The sequence below is a fragment of the Emydura macquarii genome, unplaced genomic scaffold, assembly GCF_026122565.2.
Source record: "Emydura macquarii macquarii isolate MOO-44397 ecotype Brisbane River unplaced genomic scaffold, CSIRO-AGI_Emac_v2 contig_1305, whole genome shotgun sequence".
NCBI lineage: Eukaryota > Metazoa > Chordata > Testudines > Chelidae > Emydura > Emydura macquarii.
In genome coordinates, this window is record NW_027131442.1 from 762161 (window position 1) to 784704 (window position 22544).

At 56.9% G+C, this 22544-nt stretch overlaps 1 protein-coding gene across 2 annotated transcripts; it reads right to left on the reverse strand.

Moving 5' to 3' along the window:
• Nucleotides 1–5728: 5728 nt before the first annotated feature.
• On the reverse strand, nt 5729–20695 carry SSRP1 (structure specific recognition protein 1). Of its 2 annotated transcripts, none has more exons than XM_067550602.1 (17): nt 20643–20695; nt 19902–20156; nt 18523–18708; nt 16148–16253; nt 15067–15257; nt 14682–14912; nt 14227–14330; nt 13616–13744; nt 12884–13105; nt 12401–12473; nt 11728–11851; nt 11433–11478; nt 9022–9148; nt 8284–8454; nt 7859–7950; nt 7440–7602; nt 5729–7344 (listed from the first exon to the last, which is right to left on the reverse strand). In XM_067550602.1, exons 2-17 carry the CDS (start codon nt 19953–19955, stop codon nt 7276–7278), a joined length of 2088 nt encoding a protein of 695 aa, XP_067406703.1. In that variant the 5' UTR covers nt 19956–20156; nt 20643–20695; the 3' UTR covers nt 5729–7275. The 2 variants fall into 2 exon arrangements, with proteins under 2 accessions (XP_067406703.1, XP_067406702.1); XM_067550601.1 differs by having other exon boundaries at nt 11728–11863.
• Nucleotides 20696–22544: the final 1849 nt, after the last annotated feature.

The following is a 22544-nucleotide window of genomic DNA, read 5'->3' on the forward strand; positions in this document are numbered from 1 at the left end:
AGAAGAGCCAGCTACGGGGTTCATGGGATAGAATCATAGAACTTGGAAGGGTCTCCGGTGATCATCTGTAACAGAGGCCATAGGACTTCCAAGATCAATTCCTGGTTCAGCTAGGGCAGACCATTTAGGAAAATATCCCAGGCTTGGTAGGTTGGTCCAATGCTTAATTAGCCTCACCGTTAAAAATGTGCACTGTATTTCCAGCCAGAATTTGTCTCGCTTCAGCGTCCAGCCATTGGCTCTTGTTAGACCTTTGTCTGCTAGACTGAAAAGCCCATTATCAAATATTTACTAACATAACAAGTAGCTCCACAGAGGGTGTTGAGAACAAGACCAACCATGTAGACCATGTCTACAACTAGTCATGGATCAAGGGAGACATCCAAAGACGGGAGCCATGACTGGGGTTCTGTGTAGGTGCAAGAAGGTAGATGGCGGCTTCTGCCCACGCTGCCCACGAATCACCAAAGTGAGAAATGATCATTGGGGAGGAGCCTCAACAGCAGTGGAGTCCAAGGGCAGAACAGCAAGCACAAGAGACTTGGGTCTTGTCTACACGATGAGCACTACAGTGGCACTGCTAAGGCACTGTAGCTATGCCTCTAATACCGGTGTTGCTACAGCAATGGGGGTTTCCCATCGCTGTAGCAACACCAACTCCAAGAGCGACAGTAGCTAGGCCAATGGAAGCAGTCGTCCATCCACCTAGCCACAACTACACATGGATTATTCATACCCTGAGCACAGTCAGTATCTCAGCCTAAGGCCAGGTCTACACTACATACTTACTTTGGTATAACTACATCGCTCACAGGTGTGAAAAATCCACACCCCTGAGCAACGTATTTATACTAACCTTAGCCACCCGGACAGACAGTGCTATGGTGGCAGGAGAGCTTCTCCCACCAATGTAGCTACTGCTTCTCATGGAGGTGGAGTTATTAAGCTGTTGGGAGATCTCTCTCCCATCAGTTTAGAGCAGTGGTTCTCAGCCTGTGACCCGTAGGCTGCTAGCAGCCCACCCGGCACACTGCTGCAGGCCATGTGACATCCTCTGGGCCATACAGGTATATCAGATGCGGCCCACAATGGTGAATAGGTTGTGAATCACTGGCTTAGAACATCTTCTCCAGAAGCACTAAGGCAGTGCAGCTGCATCGGCGCAAGGTTGTGGAGACCAGGCCTTGGAACCCGGAGGACAGTTCAGGCAGAAGGAGGTTGCAAGCAGAAGGGAAGCTGAAGCCAGGGAAGGAATATCACATGGTGCCCGCCCTCTGAGGTGGGTCTTCCCAGGGGACAGCTCCATGTTCATCTGGGAGATGTTGGAACCAAGCCAGGAGCTCTCCTAGAACTGGAAGAGGGAGAAAGCAGGGAAGAGTCCAAAGCTACATGCAGCTAGTCATGGTCACAGCTAAAGGTGGTGCTCAGGAGATAAAGGGCTCATCTACACTACAGAATTAAGTCAACTTAAGTTAGGTTGACCTATAGCCACAGCAGCAAAATTAAATCGGCTGTTAGTGTCCATGCTGGCCTCCTTCTGCCGGTGGTGTGTACCCTCACCAACAGCGCTTGCACCGACCAAAGTGGGGCACTGACAGTCACACAGGGCTCACAGCTGGAGCTCCCCCCTCCCACCATCCCCAGCTGTGAGCCCAGGCTCAATTTCACAGCAAGGAGCCTACCAGCAATGAAATTGACATTCTTGTCAGTTTCAGGGAGGCTATAATTTCACACTTCCTCTGCTAGGCTCACAGCTGGAGTGCCCAAACTGACAGTCCAAGTTGGAGACAAAATGTGAAATAATAACAACTGTGAAACTAACAAGAATGTCAATTTCACTGCTGGTGGGCTCCCTGCTGTGAAACTGAGACCCATGCATTGCCCTGTCTGCCCCAGGGCAGCCCCAGCTGCAAGCCCCACGACCAACTGACAGCTTGGGGTTTTCAGCACCAGGGAGGAGAGCTCCAGCTGTCAGTCCCAGGTGGGGCTGACGGAGGCAAGTAATGTAGTGACTACAGGGACACTGCATCACCCTGACTACATCCACCTAAGCACTACGTCTCTCATTGAGGTGGAGTTATTAAGTCGGTGTAGTAGGCGACTTACATCGGTAGGAGCACCATTGGTAGTGTAGACACTGACAGTCAGGTCCGTGTAAACTGCCTTACCTCAACCTAACACTATAGAATAGCCCAGGTCCAAGCCTGGGAAGGCAAAGTGAAAAGAGGAAGAGGACGAGGACCAAACCCCGTGAGGCTCCAGGGAACAGCATGGTGCAAGGACAGGACCAAGCCCTTGCTAGCAGGGACCCTGGCATCTGCAGAGCTATGGGCCAGCCCAACTGACCAGGAGCTTACCTGGAGCTGAGATCCAGGAGGGTGAAAGTCAAGGCTGAGCCTTCACCTTCCCACACAAGCAGGAAGGAGAAGCTGATTAGCTACTTTGTGGAGAGTGGCTGTGAGCCACAGCCAGAGGGAAACCAGCCGGTGCAGAGGGGGGGAAGGGGAGAGAAAGCAGACCCAGTGCTGGGAAAGAGGAGGGGTCAGCGGGAAGAGCACTGGGGAGGGAGGCTGGGATCAAGCTGCTGGACAAACACAGCCAGGGAGGTGGGGGCCAAGGCAGCAGGGCGTGTCCAGCTATAGGCAGGCAGGGAGGAGCGGTCAGGAAAGGGGGCGTTGCTGATGGGGGCACAGGCAAGGCTCCAAGAGTGGGGGGTCGGGTGTGGGCACACCCCAGTAGAAACCTGGGCCGGGTGGCAGCGTGAGCCTTGTCTGAGCAGATCCGTGGTTCCCAGAATATGACAGACAGAGAGAACCCTTTGCAGGCCACTCTAGGCACTGGTTCAGGGCCCAGCTCTGGCAGAGGGCCAGAAGCAAGGCAAGGCCAGCTGAGGGGAGGGGCCGGTGGAGGAGATGCAGGCTGAATTCTCCAGGGTAGGCAGAGGCCCAAGCCCAGGCCGCAGGCCAGGGAGAGGGAGCTGGGATCGGCCCCGGGGTGTGGCTGGGAGCAAGTGACGCTAGCGAGGGGCGCCCCACTGCGATCCCCAGCAAGACATGGGTCTGAGTGAGTGACACACTGTGTCCGGCAGGGGGACCCCCAGCCTAACATCCATAGCCTGCCCCCTCCTCCTTCCCCACCCCACGTGCTCCTGTCCCCCCATCACACCCTCCCTGCTGCCAGCGCCTCCCCCCTCAGAGTTCTTATCATCAGCAAACTTTGTGCTGCTCCTCCCCCTGCCTCGTCCCGTCCAAAGCCTCAGCCCCCTTCCCCACCCACCGCCGACAGCCCGACAAACACCCACCCTGGGTACCCCCAGTCCCTCCCACAGCCCACGCCCTGCACCCACATTCTTATCCTCTACCCACCCCCCACCTCCACCCCGGATACTCCTGGTCCCACCCTGGGGACCCTCAACCCTACCCGCACCCCACTCCTGGGTACCCCCAGTAACAGCCCCGCACACCCCGACCCCCATACGCCCCCGCCCCGGCTCCCGCAGGTTCCTCACCGCTCTCCTCCTCGCTGCTCGGCACCGCCCCTCCCCCCCCCGAATATTCATGAGAAGCAAAACAAGGGCGGGCGGCTCCGCCCACGGCTGCATATTCATGATATGCAAATCACGTCGCCTCTGGGCACGCCCACTCCCACGTGTCATCTTGCTGGCGCCATCATCCAACCGGCGGGGTATCTGTGTGCCATAGAGAGGGCGGGGTGAGAGAGGCGCCTCGGCCCAATGTAGTCGGGTTAGGGCGGGGGTGCCATAGAGAGGGTGGAGACAGAGGGGCGCTTCTGCCCCACGTAGGTGAAGTCAGGGTGCCATAGAGAGGGTAGGGCTAGAGCAGCCCCTTTCCTTCTGCCCCACAAATGGGCTGTGTCTCTTTTAATATTACTGGAGTACCTGCCTCCCCCTACCCCGAGGCTCTGAGGGAGGTGAACCCCTTATCATTAGGGCATGACCCCTTCATCCCTACCTCCTCCTTTGCAGGAGCCACTACCTGGAATGTCCCTGGGGCCTCTGCCACCCGTGCGCCAGGACCCCACTGGGGCTAATCCCTACGTAAGGGGAGAGGGTCCTGTCCCCAGCTCATGGGGGGATTGTGTGTTCACCCTCACTGCTATCGCAACAGGCAACTCTATGCCTGCCCCATGAAGAGGGCTGGCTGCTAATCCCCCGTTCTGGGCCTGATTAAGACCCTGAGGAGTGGTAGCAGGTGTCTTGAGCCCCACATAGTCAGTGCCTCCTAATAAATAGAATAACTACAGTCCTCATTGCCCAGCTCCACAGACATCTTAACTATTCACCTATCCTTGTCCCTTAACTCCCCTACAGCCTGCTCCTCTCCCCTCCACAGGGAATAAAGCCTCCTGGCTGCAATCCTTGGTATAAGAGTGACATGAATTTTAATGCCGGATGGGCAGGGCCAGATCCTGGAGTCTCCTCTCCCAACACCTCTCTTACAGCTCAGTTTGTGAATGCCTGTTCACTAATTAACCTATATGGTGAAGCTGCCACCACCAGAGGTTAGGGCTAGACCCAAAACTCCTCACTTTGTTTCACCCACATTCAGACATGTCAAGTCTCATTCACTGGGTGTGAGACTCACGCTTTAGCCTGCTGTCTCACTCTCACACCCTTTCCTAAGCTTAACTTACTCAGTTTAAGAAACTCTAAAGATTTAAAATATTTTCACTCAGGCGCTGCAAGAGAGGACAATACATCCAGGGCCTCAGGCACAGGACTTGGCCCTTGGAAAGCTTGTATATTGTAGTAACCATGAAGACTACAGGCCCCCCTTCTATGCACCCAGAGAGGAAGCTAGGGAGGGAAGGGGGACATATTTGAATATTTGACAGTCAAAAAAATAGTTTACCCCAAAAACAAGCAGGACAATCAAAAGTATGCACGTTCTGTAAAATGCCATTCAAAATGTAAACCATAGTTGACAAATTCACATGCTCCAGGACCACCAACCATCCAGGTTTTTATTCCAACCAGCTACTAATTGTTTTATTCAAATCCAGTGGTTTGCATTGCATAGAAAATTCTTACATGCGCTAGACTTTAGAATGAATCAAGACATTTGTTTCATATACATTATTAAGTAGCATACATTTGAAAACAAATTTAAGTGCTGGTTAGATTAAAAACCGAGACTATTGGATGTTGCCAAGGACCAAAGATGAGAGTTCCTGTCTTAAGCAATGACTTAAGACACCACCTCAAAAGTCTCAAACTTTAGCCTTGAATCTCACTTTTTAGGGCTGTACATCTCACTCTTGAGGACAGACAAGGTGGGGCATCTCATCGTGGCAGCTCCTTACCTTGCCCAGCACGCAGGGCAAAGCAGTCCCTTAATCACAGGTGGGGGAGGATTGCAGGACAAACACAGGAAGGGCAGAGGCTGTTGTACCTATACCAAGCTTCAGCCTTGTGTGACAGGAGAGGAAAAGAGGGGCAGCTGCTGTGGAACAAGAATCCCCGAACTCCTGTGGGCTGTAATGCTTGGGTCTGATTTTGGTTGCTGGATTCGGTGCGGCTATTGGAGACCAGTAATACGCAGGTGGTCAGACTAGATGATGTGGTGGCCCCTTCTGGCTTTAAACTCTAGGCCATTGTTAGGCCCCTGTGCTAATGTGGTACACAGTGCTTGAAAGGAGGAGTTGCCATGGCCACCTACAGCCCTTCCTTCCCATTTACTCCTGGCAGCTGTAGAGTTCTGGTAAATAACCCACAGAAACTAGGCTAAAGCAAATGGGACCCCAGAGAATTTCCCACTGGGGCCAGCTTCCATCTGCACAATTAACCTGCTGCAGCCTTGGTTATAAAAGCCACTGCGCCTCTGGGGCACATTCCTCTCCCTCCTCCAGTACCCACAGCTCTCTTCACTCTCTCAGAGCTGCAGAAGCAAGATGAGCTAGTGCTGATTCAATTAGAGCGAGGCAGAGTGCGCTGATGCACAGGTGATTGGAAGTGGAGGCGGAAGGTCTCCCGTAGATACTTTAATGGAGCACTGAGGTCCAGTAATAGGCTCTAATCAGATCAGGCCCCATTCCCCCAGCACAGATTAGTTGTCCTGGCAGCAAGGCACAATGAGGAAAGAGTCACTCTGCTCTAATGGAGACGGATGTCACGTCCACCTGCTGCTCAGCTCCACCCACTGCCCCTTCCCCCACTTGTAGCAGGCGGAACTGATAAAAGCTCCAGGCCCAGGACACTGACAGCAACAGGGAGGAGGCTCACAGCTCTCCATGCAGCCCCCAAGGGGGGGCCGTAAGCAGACAGGCTGTGGGGAAGTACTGGTTGCCAACCAAGTGCACACAGCTCTGGACCCTGCACCCCTCTCAGCAACAAGCAGGCAGGAGGTATCGTGTCTAGCAAGGAGCACAGAGCTCCGAGCCAGGGTCACAGCACGCAGCTGGAACGTGCAGAGCTGGGTTGGGGCTCCCCCCATTAAGCCCTCTTTGGGAGCAACGCTCCCAGCTTGCTGAGAGGCTGGTGAGGTTCCCGGCAGCCAGAGCGAGTAGAGAAGGGGGCCCCTACACTTGGCTAAACCTCGTTGCTATCGACCGCCTGCCTTCATTAGGTGGCTCACAGAGGCGCCTGATGGCCCTTTAATGCGATTAGGGCCACAGTTTAACGGAACACAGTGAGATAAGAGTCTGGCCCAAATTCAGCTCCTCACTGTAGGAAGAGCCACGATGACGAGGCTGTGGAAAGGGGAGACCACATCAGACAGAAGTGGGGCTTAGCCTGCTCTGGAGGGGAAGCATTCTCCTTCCCCTACCCGGCCCTGGGAGAGCCGTCTGTCCATCCCCTGGCCACACTCAGACAGACGCTCTGTCCAAAGTCGCTTGGTTTTTATTCCAGCCAATTGCCGTGTGAACAGACCAGAAATACGAAAAACAGAACATAAAAAACACTGACGGAGCCTGACTATAGGCCAAGGGACAAGCTGGGGATGGCCCCCTCCCAGGCAGCCAGCTCCCCCCTGCAGGGCCTGCGGGCCATGTCCCCCACTCCCCACAGTGCGCCAGGAGGGCCTCCCGCTAGGATACAGTGGGGCTCTGACAGCGTGAAGAGAAAGAAGGGGTGTGCCCTCTTCCTGTCTCCAAAGTTCAGCAGAGGTCCCGCAGTTCCATGGGGGAGGAAGGGGCAGGGAAGGTCCGGAAGCAGGGCTGGTTCTAGCCAACAGATCAGGCACGCCACCCCTCCAGCCCACGCCCTGGCAGAAGGAATGAGAGGGCATAGGGCTAGAGGAAGGGGGCAGGGCTTCTCTAATCCGAGCCAGATGCAGAGTCCTCCAAGCTGGGGGGCGTGCTGGCGATTTCCTCCTCCTCTGAGTCCTGTGGGAGGGGGAGGGAAGTGTGTTAACAGGAGACCATATGCAGCCACAGCTGCTGATTGGGGTGGGAGCCTCTCCAACGCTACCCCCACCTACCTCCTTCTTGTTGTCACCAGAGCTTTCATCACTGGAGACGAACTCCTTGCTCTTGAAGCTCTCTCCCAGCTGCTTGGCGGGGGACTTGGCCGGGGACTTGGCGGGTGCCACCTTCTTCTCCACTTTCCCCTTCTGCTGGTGCTGCTTCTTCTTGTATTTCTCCCTGCACAGGATGGGGAACAGCGAGCAAACAGGGGTCACACTGAACCCCTATGCCAAGGGCCCTACAGCACTGGTGGAGGTGCCAAGGGGCCACAGGGCTGGGAGAAAATGGACCATCCTTCACGCCTCACAGCCCATATGGACCACCCCTTTCCCCATCATCTCACCACTTTCCCTTGGGTGGAATGGGCTCTGCAGAACAGGGCTGCGGCCCTTCATTGCCCACCCCAACGTTCCCAGCAGCCCAGCCAACTCACTTCTTGGAGCGCTCTGATTTGCCCCCCTCACTGTATTCCTTCATGGCCTTCTCGTAGTCCTTCTTGGCATCTTCTGCCTTGCGATCCCACTCCTGCCACCAGAACAGAGAGTTGGCAATGCCCCTTCTTGCTCACTTGCCCCCGTGCCCTGATTCCCAAGTTTCACTTCTGACCCCCCCAACAAATATGAAGCTACTCCCTCGGCGCACTTCCCCAGCCCCCCACAACCCAACGGAACAGATGCCCCTCCCCCATATTGGGGTGGCCTCTGAGACCTCTTCCACTCAGTTCCCCAAGAATTCCACAAGTCAGACCTACACCCCAACACCACCCCTGCCATGCCCAGAAACAGCCCTGCCTCCCCCCCCCACCAACACCCACACCACCAGACAGCTAGAATATGCCACCCCACAACCCAAGACCACCTCTTTCTTCTCCTTGGACATGCTCTTCCAGAGCTCCCCAGCCTTCTTGGACAGGTCAGTGATGCTTATGCCAGGGTGGTCAGACTTGATCTTCTCACGGCTGGCATTCAGCCACAGCATGTAGGCAGACATCGGCCTCTTGGGGGCATTGGGGTCCTTCCCCTTCTTACTCTGGGAAGAGGTGGCAGCAGGTGCAGAGAGAGAACAAGCAGGGACTCTATCAAGACGTGGCTCTAGAGTTCCTAGGACCAGAGGCTCTCCCCATGGTAAGGGCCCCTTGTGACCCTCATTAACACTGGGGCAGGCCATTTGACACCCCAGCCCTTCCCACAGCAGCCAGACACACTCAAGGGGCCCAGGCAGCACGAGACTTTTGAAGGAGAATAAGACAAGGCTGCTAGGGCCAGCAGGCCCGGCCAGGGTGGGAACGTGGGGAGGCTCTGAGGTGACATTGGGCTTGGGAGAGTGACATGGAGGGGAGTCACCCGTCCCCAGCTGGAGGCTGCTCAGCATCCCAAGCTCAGGGGCAGCAGGACTCCCAAGCCAGCTCCCCATTGCAGAGGACACTCATTCGTGGCCTCTCAGCTGCCTCAGCAGAATTCCTGAGGGCTCAATCTCCCCGCAGAGCTGGCAGGGAGGTGTGGAGCTGCTGCCTTCGTGCCAGGGGTGCAGGAGCCCACTCCTCAGAGCCAGCGGTCGGGATCCACGCAGCCCCCTCTGCCAAGGCGGCTCTCTCACCTCTGACTGCTTCTTGCGGGGCTTGCGCTCCTTGACAATCTTGGCTTTCTTGGCTGGCTTCCTCTTCTCCTCACGGTCGCTGCCGCCATCGCTGCTGGAGGAGCTAGCCGAGACTTCACTGTCGAACCTGCAGGAGGCAACAGCAGCCCAGCATTAGACCCACCCCCACCAAACCCCACCGCTCCCAGGGCCAGGAGCCCCCAGCTCAAAGAGGAGGCCAACACAGATCAGACCTGGCAAGGGTAGATTGCTCCAGGGACGCCAGATGGAGGAGACAGGGCATGGCAACAGGAACAGCCTCCTTGTCTGTCCCTGGAAATAGGGTGGCAAGGGGCACCGCCAGACACTCTGGGCAGGGCACCAGGGGCACAGCCAGCTCTTGGATGCCCATGGTCCCCTCCCCCACACCAACTGCTCCCATCCCTGGGAGACACTCCAGACCAGCTGGCAGCAGAACCCAAATGGCAATGCCAAGCACAGACATGCCAGCAGGAGAGATGGGGGCCCCCTCTGAGCACACCATGGGGCACAGCCAACGGGTCCCCTGCTCCTAACAGGGGAGCCCACTTGGGATGAGGTGGGAATGTTCTGTAACATTGTTATGAAACTGACTGCATGCATCAGTTTCCTTCTGAACTTTGCACTACTACCCAGGGATGCAAAAGGGTTAAATCCGCTCTTGGGGCAGAGCAAGAACCAGGAGACACGTCAGGTAGCTGGCTGGGTTGGTACAAACAGGTCGTGAAAGGACTGGTGGAAACCGACCCACCTCAATGGGGGATCCAACCAGACAGCGGGAATGCCAATGGCCTGAATGTTCACCCCTAGCAACCACCAGCCAAGAAGGAGATGTTCTCTGGGAAGCAGCGCAAAGGCCACAGCAGGAGAACAAAGGGGAAAAGTGACTGGGCCTCAGGGCTGACGAGGAGCTAGACGGAAATAGAGGCGGTAACGGCTTGGCTGGCTAGTTGCACCGGTGCTGGCCAGGCTGCACTATGGCTTAACCTTTGCCTCTCTGTACTAACCCAAGGACTTTCTGATCCCATGTGCCAGGCAGCTACTATACTGTTCCCCTGTCGGAGAAGGATGCTGCTGTAACTGCAGATATCACTGACAGCACGGCGCCCTGAATGGAGACGTTACAAGCCTCCCACAGGGGTCTGGCTTGGCTGGATTCACTGCAGGGAGCCACAGAGAGAGATTGCTGGGGCCCCAAGGCCCAGTTTCAAAGTCTTGGAGACCAGGGGCCTGCCCCTGTGTGGGTCCTTGGGGCGTGGCACACTAACGATGTCACTCCCAAGGGACTGGTTACTGGCTGGGCATGGACTGGATCCATGACACCACCCCACATCCCAGTGGATCACGGGAAGGAAATCCTCACAGCAACTTTTCCCCATCGCCATTTGCTCCTGTTGATCGCACCATACCCAGAGTTGTGCCCCCCCATTCCTGATCCTCTGAGGTCCAGGATTCACATAGCCACACCACATCTACCTACAGTTATTGCTGCTCCAAGTTATGCAAGCAGCTTCCCCATTAGGCAGTGCCCTCAGCACCCGATCGTTTCTGTGATCATTTCTCTGGCAGCATTCCCTCTGGCAGGCATGCCAGCTGCTCTGCTCCAGCTCACACAGAGCACTCCAGAGCACGGATCTCAGCAAGCAGCATAGGAAGCAGCGGAGATAAAAGCTTTGTGCCCTACGAGACACCATCCTGGGCAGGGGGGCAAAAACCTAGTGCCTACCCTCTACCCTAAAACCACCCTGCCTCATTCAGGGAGCCTTTTATTATTTGTATTGTTGTAGTGCCTGTCAGGGATCAGGCCCCATTGCGCTAGGTGCTGAACAGATATGTAGCCAGAAAGACAGACCCTACCCCTAACAATCTAAGCAGCCCGCAGATTTCGGACATTTGGACAACCCACAACTGAGATGCAGCCACACTGGAGGGGGAAGGCAGCAGCTGTTTAATCGTTCAGAACAATGGTAGGTTCAGGACAGGAAGAGAAGAACCCTCACGTCCAACTGGGGCTACAGGGCAAATTTAGGCCAACAGCAGGGAGTCCCCCAGGTTGACAGCTGGCCACTGAGCCTAATAGCCCTAACCTGGTGAAAAAGGCCAAGGGAATCCTGCCTGCCAGGGACAAAGACCTCAGACAGCGGCACCAGGCCACCCAGCACACCTACTGACAGTGCCCCCTTGGCACTATGCTGGAGGCAGGAGTGACACAGCACCCTGGCGTCCCTTCACGCCACAGGGAGGTCGGCGCTGACAGCACTACATTGTCAGCATCCAGTCCCTGCTGCCCCCATGGGGAAGATTCCCGTCCAAGAATGGGCCAATCAAAGGGCAAGTTCACAGCCCAAGAGCCCTACGCCAGGCACCTCTCCTCCCCAGTGGCCCCTACTCACTCTTCTGCCACGTCTTCGTCCTCCTCCGCGGGGTTAAATGACTCATCTGGAAGGAAAGGGAATGCAGGGGTCATTCTCCCCCTCGGGATGGAGGCGAGGCTAGGGCAGGGCAGGGGGATGGGGACTCCCCCCACGGCCCAGCAGGGGGCGCTCTCACCAGGCTGGGCGATGGCAACAGCCATGGGGAAAAGGGTTGAATCGAGTGCATGGGAATGTCTCCCTAGCCCCAGCTAGGGGCAGGTCTCACAACCTGGGGGAGGAGCCCCAGGCACAGGGCACCAGGGGCAGGTCTCACCAGTCTCCTCCCCCGATTCATCACTGCTGTCATCTGCATTCTCTCGGATCTTGCCCTCCTCCTTCATTCTCTCCAGGTAGGCGTCGTGCTGGTCCTCATCAGAGTCAGCGTACTCATCATAGGTCTGTGGCATGGACTGCCCGGAGAGGGCAGGGAAGGCCAAGTCAGTGCCACTGTCCACCCCTCTCTCCAGCAGGGGAGAAGGGCAGACACTACTCCCCACCCCAATGTGCAAAGAACTGAGAACTACAACTCCCAGCATGCTCCTGGGTGCCCCCCACTCCAGGAAAGGATCCCCAGCACCCGGTGCACAGGCTGCATGCAGGGCCTGGAGGAGCAGTGTTAACCGGGTTAGGTGGGGCCCACTTGGCGAGGAGATCAGGGGGCCATGACCCCCCCTTCCCTCCCATGGCTCATTCACGGTTACTGTGGTTAGTAGGGAGCACCACAGCCATGCAAAGGAGACCTGCACCAGGAGGAGGGGAAATCGCACGGACCTTTTTCTTCTACAAAGGGTAAGGAGAGAACAGAAAGTGAAAAGGGGGCAGATTCTGCAGCAAGAGAGAAAGAATCCCTGCCCCTACCCAGCCCCCATAATGGCCAAGGGGCTCCCGGTCAGGATGGAATGGGGGCCCAGCCAGTCCCCCACCTCGCCCCACCCCACCGCAAGTACCTCCTTGTGGCCTCGGTTCTTGATGTTCAGCTTCTTGGCATTGACAAAGTCAAACAGCTTCCCATACTCCTCCCTGCAAGGGGGGGCAACAGAGAGCAGATGTGGTCATGGGGAGGCAGGATTTAAAGCTCCTCTATCCATGAGCGAGTGAGAGGGCAGTGCTTGATGATGGCATGGGAAACAGCAGCCCCCACCGCCAGGCTGCGGTGACAAGGGCTTCCTGGGCTGAGTAACAGAGCAGGATAACAAAGCAGGCAGCAAGACAGATGTGTCACAGGGGAGCGGAGGGGGCCACATAACCGAAGGGGCAATCAGCAGGTACAGCCATAGCTATAGAGAAGAGAGCTTGGGGGCATTCACGCTCACCTCTCTATGTTGATGGGGGTTAGGAGGGAGTGGAGCTTCCCATCAGGGCCAGGCTCACCTCTCTATGCTGCTGACGGTATATCGTGTGCCCAAAGCAGGCAGGGGACCCAGGCTCACCTCTCTATGCTGCTGAAAGTGTACTGCGTGCCCTGCTTGGTCTCAATCTCGAAGTCGAAAGAGCGTGTGGTGGTGGTGCCACGGGCGAAGTTGACGAAGGAGATCTCATCAAAGCGGATGTGCACTGGGGGCTTGTGCACATAGATGAAGCCACGCTCCAGTGGGTAGAGCAGCCCTGAGCTGGCCTTATAGGAGCAGGTGATGCACTGGGCTCCCGAGTGCCTGGGGGGGACAAACAGTGTTATGCTAGCAAGGTTCTCATGCACAGACTCTCCCCCAGAGGATATCAGCCAATGGGGGGATAAAGAGGAATGAGAATTGTTGCATGTACCTCTGAGGCAGAGCTCTCCTCCTCCCACTGGAGCTGCCAGCCACAAGGACAGGGACAAGTCCTGTCCCCCCGTCAGAGCCCCACCAAAGGAGGGGACCTCACAGAACAGGGTTACTTCTAAACAGTTTATTAGCAACAGGCTCTGGGTCCCATTCCCCACCACCCCGGAGCTAGCCAGTCCAGGATCAGAGCTGGTGCCCCCTAGAGGGCAAGGTACTATGTCCGATTCCCCACCCCTGAGCCAGTCTCCCACCCTGGGACAGAGTCGGAGACACAGCCCACTAGAAGGGAAAGGCCCATGTCCCATTCACCACCCCAAGATAGGCAGCACCCATGCCTTGGGACGGAAGCCCCCTAGCGGGGAAGCCCCATGTCCCATTCCCCGGCCCCCATGTGCTCACCCCTGGAAGTTGCCGGGCACAGTGATCTTGCGGTTCACCAGTGCTTTCATGACCCGACTGACCATCTCATAGAGCGAGCCTGACATGTTCTTGGTGAGTCGGCCCTCAAAGCGCTTCTCCACCTCATCCCTACGGCACAGGGAGAACGGCAGCGTGAGGACAGAGAGCAGGAGAGAGCCCAGCACCAGCAGGAACAATGCGGGATGACCCAGGAGATCCCACGCCAACTGAGAGAAACAGGATCACGGGGAGCCCTCAGCACCGGGAGACTAAAGCACCGCCAAAGAGGACAATGTATAGCCCTCGGGCAACAACATCTGCTCCAAGGAGAAGAGAGCCACTTCCCGAGGCTTGGAAGGGAGCCAGCCCGGATGAGGATGGCCAGACACTCATGCCAGGCAAGTGTTGGAGTCCACATGGGATTGGAGGGATTCTGCCAGGAGCATGGCAAGGCTAGCAGAGAATGGGTCTGGCTGGGCATGCATGCCTGGGGATAGAACCAGGCTGGCAGAAGTGGGTAGAAAAGAGGGGGTCAGGCCAGGAGGCAGGGCAGAGACAGGCTGGCAGGAGCAGGCAGAGGAGGATCCAGCCCAGGAAGGAAAGCCACTCACTCATTCATGTTGAGGGTCAGGGAGATGTCCTCATCTTTGGAAAAGAGCAGGATTAGGAAGTGGTAGCGTGTCTGGCCCTGCTTGATAGGAGGGTCCAGGCTGATCTGGAAAGGAAGCCAAGGATACAGACAGGTGAGGAATCCCAGAACTCCAAGATCAGGGCTCTCCTCCATTCCAGCCCGCTCCCACCTCAATGCAACATCCTCCACAAGTGCTGCAGGACAGCTCTCCTTCCCTCAAGTTCCCACCCCCTGCAACACCACAAATAGCTGGTCGGGGCCTTTTGATCCATTGGCTAGCCTACTCCCTAGGCACACTGGGGTAGGATTTGCCAGCCCCGCCATCGTCCCTGAATGCACTGGGCAGGCGGGGGGGGGGGGGGGGAGGAGGGTGCAACGACAACGACGACAAAGGGGGAGAGGAAGAATCTGCCAGCCCACCGGCTCCCTCCTCACCACAAAAAACATCTGGCGCTGGTCCTTGTGGGGCAGCAGGAAGAGGCGCAGCACGGTGGTGTAGGGGATCTTGTAGTCAAAGGTCTTGCCGTGCAGGTGCAGGAAGGTGGGGTAGATGCGGATGTCATAGCGGCCACGCGGTGTCAGGCACTGCAGCTCCCGGAAGATGCAGATGGCATCCCCGGTGGCCTGGATCACGTCCGCCTTGGACAGCACATTCTGGGCAAAGGCCTGAGGATGGGAGAGGAAGAGGGAGGCTTTATACCAGACAGCTGTACGCAGGCCCCCATAAACCCTCCCCCAGCTCCTCCACACAGGCCACGCTCCCATCCCCCCCATGCACTCCCACCTCCACGTGAGCCACACCTCCCACACCCCCACGCACCTCCACAGGGTCCACGCCGTCCTCCTGCGTGGGCGGCACGTAGAAGCGCACCTCCATGAGCGACACCTCGGCATCATCATTTTGGTGGAACTCCAGTGTCACCTCATTCTTGCCCGTCGTGCACTGGGACACGTTGCTGAGTGGGATCTCAAACACGGGCTGCTCCCCAATGTCGAAGGACAGGAGCTGCCCTGCGGGAGGGGGAACACAGCAGGTCAGCAAAGGGCAACAGACTGTCCCGCACAGCCAGCAGCGTCGATGGCAAGGAAAGGGCTGAGCAGCTACAGGGCGGTGCTGGGCAGATGGGAGCAACTCAGAGCGCCCCAGCAATGCAGTTCCCCCTGCAGGCGAAGGTGGAGCGATAAGCTACTCCCTCTCTGCAGCACACTTAGACATCCACTCATGACTCCAGCCCCCACATCTGAGTCACTGCAGGAGCAGAGCTCCTCTTCCTACTACACACCCCTGCTCTCCCAGAGCTGGCCTTCACTGCAGGCTTAACTCCAGCTCGGTCACATGTTCTTCCCCTTACACGCTCTGTATTCACAGAGCCACATGCTGCTAGCAGTGCTGCAGCCAGGCACAAGGCAGATCCTAAGGCGGCTGTTAACACATACTGCTACCCCGAAGTAGGTGCAGTCCAGATATGGAGACACAGGCACTCACACCCAATGAGACATAATTGTCTTCCAATCCCTTCCCATCAGCCCCATGAGCAGAGGTGGACTGTCTAGCTGCCTCTGCTCAGCTTCCCACTTGAAGCCTCTATACTATCCACCATCCCCGGTGTCTGATACAGAACGATGCTGGCTAATCTGCCTGGGCATGAGCGTGTGAACACATCTGAACCGCCTGGGCAGGCGGACAAGTCATCCCCAATGCCCCACGAAGATGAGCACAGAGTGGCACAGAGTCATGGCGCTATGAATCTTGAGCTAGCTCTATTGCTGGGCAGATACGTGCCAGCGCGGATGTGGGGCATAACAGCACAGCAAACGTGGTTGCACAGTCGCAAGTCAGGCTACCATGGGTAAATGTGTCCTGTGCTTCGCAAGCAATGAAGACATAGCCCCAGAGTCACCTCCAAACTTCACGGTCCCCCAGTTCCAGCCCTTCACACACAGATCCTTCTCCGCCAGCTCCAGGCGATAATGGGACTTGAAGAACTCTGACAGCTTGTCAAACTCCTGAGTGGGAAGCAGAGAAGTCGTCAGAAGCCACCATAACCCATCAGCCTGAGCCACGATCCCAGGGACCCTTGCCTCACTCTGGACCACACCAGGGCTCCCAGTCCCTCCCTCCCAGAGAGGGCCAGCCACTGCTGGAACCCAACAGCTTCCCCGTGGGTAACAAAACAGCGGAGAGCTCCAGCACTCCCTGATCTAGGACAGCTGGCTGCAACATGCAGCACGTGCCAGGGAGCAGGTGAGCAAGGGAGAAAATCAATCACTAGAAGAACAACAACGACAGCAGAGCTAAGGGAGAGCAGGCAGGGGTTCCCAGTCCCGCATCTTTGCTGGACAAGCAGGTGGAGCTGAAACCCCTCAGAGAGTACACGACTGGCAATTGCAGAGGAGCCAGCCAGAGACTCCAGCCAGTCAGAGTAGCTGCAGACATAGCCAGAGCAGGCATACTTAAGGCTGGTCTACACTACAGAGTTTAGTCGACACACGTCAGCTTCTGGTGTCGAAACAGTCGTGGTGTATACACTGCAACGCTCCCCCCCCGCTGACAAAACTCCCATGCTTTGGCGACAAAACAACACACCCCGACAAGAAGCGTAGAGCTTTTTGCAGTGAAGTTAGAGCGACAAAGTGTCACTGTAGATGCTGTGTGTCATAACGTGGCTCTAGGAGCTATCCCACAATGCCCATCCTGACAGCTCTGCTCACAGTTTTAAACTCTGCTGCACTGCCCTGCACTCCAGCTACATAGGCATGCGCCCCTCCCCTGTCAAAGCCCCAGGAAGTTTTGAAATTGCTCAGCATGGAGAGCTCACGCAGCTACTGCCTAGGTGAGCTCGCCGGCTTCTGGCAGCAAACAGGCTCCTGCCTGGACTACAGGGGAATGGTGGATCATTCTCCTGGGTCTGTGGGGAGGTGAGGCTGTGGGAGAACTCCTATGGCAGGCATGCAAACAGCAAGGCTGCTGCTGGCGGACGAAGGCTGCTGCGCTGTACAGAGCCAGTGAGGGAAGTGGGGGCTGAGGTCAGGGTGTCCCCCTCCTCCTACTGACGTACAGGTCTCTGCTGAGCTTGGGCAGGGGGAGGAACAGGGGGACACCAGCTGTCTGTGCACCAGCTTCTGTCTTAGGATTGGTTGTTTCCAGCTGCTGTCTGAAGTTAAAGAGACAGCGTGTGGACACACTCACTGTCACCCAACACACAATGTCTCTATCCCCCCCCCAATTCCCCCACTCATACACTTCTGTGGGTTTCTTGTGTTTGAGTTTAGCAGTGTCAGTTTAGCTGACAGAGCAGTTGAAAAGCAGCTGTCAATCTAGTAGGATGCCCATGGAATGATGGGACTCAGAAACCATCATGTGATGCTGCCCCAGCCCCGTGAGGCATTGTAAACCCTTCCCAAAGCACCCTGCGCACAGTTGGATAGCGACCCAGAGTGCACTGCTCCCTGTGTCCACGCAAGAGCAGACAGTCTGAATACACTCCACTGACACAAGGATCACATCGAAGACACGCAACCACGGTTTAATTACAGTGTGGTTGTATGCCGATGTAACTTGTATCAACAAGACCATAGATGTTCAAAGAACTTCCTGCAGAACTCCCTCGACTCTCTCTGCCTGGTGCTGATGGGCTCTCCTTCCCTCACAGTCTCTTCCCCTCAACTTCCCTTGACACCTGCTCCATGCTCTCCTCTGCTACCCTGTTCCCCTCACTCCTCTTCCCCTCTTCCATTCAGCTGATCCTCTCCTAACTACACCTACCAGGAAAACACACCAGGGCACTGACAAGACACCCTGCTGCCATCACATAGTTCACTCTGCTTTTGCGTTCCACTCCTATCCCCGATCCTGTGTCTGCCTTGTCTATTTAGACTATAAATTCTTCGGGGCAGGGACTACCTACTACTCTATACAGCGCCTAGCACAATGTGACTCCATTGTCAGTTGACTCTTAGTCACTACCATAATAAACACAATTCATTAAAGAAAAAAAGACTTCTAGGAGAGAACCCGAAAGCTAAAGCTCATGGCAAAAGGTTTGAGCCAGGAACAGGCTCCTTAGGGCAGGGCGCAGGAGATGTGTACACAGAACCAGATGGGATCCTATCTTGTGAGGGTGTGGGCTGCACTGGGGCACTAATGCCACAGGGGCAAATCCAGAAGGTTGCTAAGCAATCACCACCTTGTAGTTGATAAGGAACACCCACCCCAGGAGTCTGGTCAGGGGATGGGTACTTCTAGGAGGGGGAGCCAGCCAGGACAAGGTCTCACCGATTCCCTGAAGCCATCGTACTTGTAGACGTGTCCATTCTTGGTGAGCAGTTTGAGACCATGCCCTAGTGCCACACGGCGCCAGATGCCCTCCGCTAGCTCGGCAGCCTGGATGTTGTCCACCTTGCCTGTCTTGCTGTTCTTGAAGATGACACCCTGGCGGCTCAGCCGCAGCCGCCCATCATTCTAAGAGAGAGATACAGAGGTTGGTGGGGGACACAGAGACAACATTTCAAGAGCTAAGTGCATACGGCAGGAAGAACAACAGTGGTGACACACTGGAATGGGGCCAAAGAACACACCCGGAACCCCACATCAGCCAGCAACACCCTTTCTACTCCAGGGAAAAGCCTACTTAATACCCACTCCCATGCAGGAAAAACAGAGACCCCCACCATCTCTCCTCTCCCATGCAGGCATGCATGCACCCCATCTCCAAGACATAAACCAACCCCACCGCAAACACCCTCCCTCTCTCTCTCATGCAAGCTTCATTCCAAGATTCCCCCATCTCCCCACACACGAATCACAGGGCCACTGCACCAGCTCAGCACTTCAGTCAGCCAGAATGGCACCATAAAGCCTATATTCACTTGAGCATGAAGACTGACTAGCCACTTAGGAGCAACAGCCCAATCAAGGGCATTTCACAGATGTAGGGACAACATTCCTCACCATAACCATCACTAGCAACAGCCAAAGGTTTGGATTTCTTGGCAGGGAAACCAGCTCATTTATGAAACTTAGGGCGCCGTGCACCTCCACTGTAAACTGGCAAACACTCATGTCTGGGAATAAACAGGATCTTGCATTGCATTTCTGGAGGGCTCCCAAGTTTCAGCCATTCAGGCTAGGCCATTCGTCAGTTCCCACAGCACTTGGTGACAGCATGCAACAGTTTAGAACAAAACACGAGGAGTCTGTCCCCAGAAGTTCCAATAGGCTGTGAACTTCAGTCAGCCAAGTGTTACCTACCAAAGCATGAATGCAGCCAGGACGCTGGTGCTAACTACCCAATGCCCAGGGAAGCATCAATGGATCTTTTAATAGCTACAAGGGTCTGGCCATGTTTTGTCTCATCAGAACAATGCAGCCCAGCTCCCCTGGCATGCTGCTTAATCTGTGGGCTCAGTAATGACATAGGAAAAAAGCATTCCCCCACCCTGAGTCACCCACAGCTTCTAGGTTTTTCTTTGGGGTGTCACTACAGCTGTGACCCCCCCTTAGCATGAAAGGTGTAATGAAATAAGAACCACAGTTCAGCACCTTGTCACAGCCCTAGATACACCACTCCACCAGCCACAATAACAACATCTCCCAGACCCTCTGCTTCCCACCCCTAGGAAGGCATGGCTTTCCAGGTTTCCTGCATCTCTCACCATAGACCCCTTCACCTCCTGGTATATTTCGTTGAACTCCAGCGTGTCCGCCATGATGGCCCCCTCCCCACCTTGCCCACTCAGGTGGGTCTGTCTCACAGCGATGGGTCAGGGAGATCTTTGGAGACTAGGTTCAGTCAGGGAGCTCTCCAGAGGCAATAAAGCTCTTCAGTCCCCTCCCAGGTCCCGCATGCCCCCGTGTAGCGCCAAGGGGAGGAAGCTGCAGTTGGGGTGAGTGTCAGAGCAGAAAAGCACCTGGAAGGAGAGGACACAAGTGACTCCACCAGTGGGGTGAGGCCGCCCAGTAGCCAGAGAGTAGATACGGGGCCAGGCACCCACCCAACCAGTGAGCCTCACCCAGCTGGGCTTGGGCTGCTGGAGAACCTCAGAGGGGTCTTCAGAGGCTGGGCCATGGTCAGGCAGACCCCAGCCCCCAGCCCTGTCCCCACCCTGCTGCCAGCCCAGCCCCCCACCCCCATCCCTGCCCAAGGCAGCGGCTGTCCCACGCCAGCCCCCTTGCCCCGCACCCAGCCCCCTCCAGACCCTTCCCACCCCAACCCCTCCCCCAGGCACCAGCCCCGCCAAACCTCCCCTGCCCAGGCACCCTCGAGACCAACCTGCCCCAGAACCCCCCGGGCCCCTCCCCCCGCCCCGGTCCCTCCGCCCACCAGGCACCAGGCACCGACCCCCCAGACACCGGCCCCCCTCCGGGGGTCACTTTCCCGCCTGCGCAGCACGAACCTCACGCGGATCCGGAGCCTCCCCCCCGGAAGCCACCCCGCGACATCCGCCTTCCGGGCCGCGCTGCCATAGAGACGCCGGCCATAAAGGACCCGGCGCGCGTGCGCACTGCTCCCACCATAGAGTTCCAGCGGGGCTCCGGCTAGTGGGGCCGCTCCGCCCGTCCGCTGGGACTCTGCTGCCCCCTGCTGCGCTCGGCGGCCGACAGACGGCGCTGGGCAGCGCAGCGCAGCGCGAACACAGAGCCCGGACCCCCCCCGACCTCACCCACAGCCCCCATCCCTGCCCTATACCCTCCCCCATCACTGCCCCAGCTTCCTAGTCACTCACCCCCACCCCCTTCCCTGCCCTATACCCCTCCCCCGCCCTCCTCCATCCCGCCCTCCCCCATCACTGCCCCAGCCTCCTAGGCACTTTCCCCACCCCTACACCCCTTTCCCCATCCTCCTTGATCCCTCCCCCATCATTGCCCCAGACCCCTCGCCCACCCTCAGACCCCTCCCATCTCCACCCCGATCCCCCTGACTCTCAGGGTCCCCTTAGCCCACATTTGACCTCTCTGGCCACTCAGCAGCCCTGCAAATCCAGAGTGACCCCGAGCTCATTGCTTCCCCCATCCCCTCCCCTGCCGTCCTCTCCCCCATCAGCTACCAGCTGCTCTGCTGGGACGTTGTGGTGGCCATGATCCTTGTCCTAGTGTGAAGATGGCTAACAGCATGAGCTGCTCAGCTTTGACCGAAAGACCCACACGGCTTTTCACCCCACAAGGACCCTGTTCCCACCACCCACACTGCTCCCCTGCATCTCCTCTGCAATGGCCTGGCTCACCATGCCACAGCCCTCTCGCCAAGGGCAACTCTCCTGCCAGGGGAGGTTACACCAGACACCTGCCCACCAGAGCAACGAGGGTATTGCAGTGTGAGGTTGCAGTACAGCGTGCGCTTACATTGCAGCTCCTGCTCACACAGCACCCTATGCCCTGGAGGAGCAGACCTTGTAACTAGATAGTCCATGGGAGGCTCTCGGCCAAGGCGAGCTGCTTGCAAGGGGCCTGGTAGGATCTGCATTTTCCCCGCAACACCCCTTCCCGACTGACAGCATGAAAAACCCACCCCCAGGGCTGTGGGAAATGACTGGGGGGGTGGGGTTGTTTCTTTTCTCTAGCAGAATGGGGGTGTCAAACATTGCAGAAGCCGCCAGCCCCACTGGCGTGAGTTACTCAGGTGACTCCCTTCTTGGCAGCCTAAGCAGAGGGGCCAGGGCCAAGGATGGCTTGGGCCATGGGGGATGGGGGTCCATCTCACCCTACAGGTGCCCGCCCCCCTCCCCCCCCAGTGGAAGCAAAATGAGGGCCCTGCGTCAGCAGGTGCAGTGCACACTCTGAGGATAAGTACAGGACCTCAATCTCCAGGGATCACCGCTACACAGTATCTTCCACCAGCTGCTAATTGGTCTCCAAAGAAAAATTTGCTTAGCTGGCTCTCTCCTTTCTGACTCTTCTTCCATTGCTGCCTGTGCGTTGGGCCCCGGCTGGGATAGCCAGGGGCTGCAGTTGAGACTGAGGGGCACCAACACAGATGGGGAGTGGTAGGGGCAAGGCTGGGATAGCCAGGGGCTGCAGTTGAGACTGAGGGGCACCAGCACAGATGGGGGGTGGTAGGGGCAAGGCTGGGATAGCCAGGGGCTGCAGTTGAGACTGAGGGGCACCAGCACAGATGGGGAGTGGTAGGGGCAAGGCTGGGATAGCCAGGGGCTGCAGTTGAGACTGAGGGGCACCAGCACAGATGGGGGGTTGTAGGGGCAAGGCTGGGATAGCCAGGGGATGTGGGTCAGGACTAAGGAGCACCAGCAGAGCTGGTGTGGGAGCCCAGGGTGGGCTAATGGGGATTTGGGTCAGGACTG

Coding starts and splice junctions, on each gene's coding strand:
- SSRP1 (XM_067550601.1), bottom strand. CDS start 19,955: ATGGCGGACACGCTGGAGTTCAACGAAATATACCAGGAGGTGAAGGGG. Junction 16,254..18,522: donor ACGATGGCTTCAGGGAATCG/GTGAGACCTTGT, acceptor CTTCCCACTCAG/GAGTTTGACAAGCTGTCAGA. Junction 13,106..13,615: donor GTGCCCGGCAACTTCCAGGG/GTGAGCACATGG, acceptor TGTCCCCCCCAG/GCACTCGGGAGCCCAGTGCA.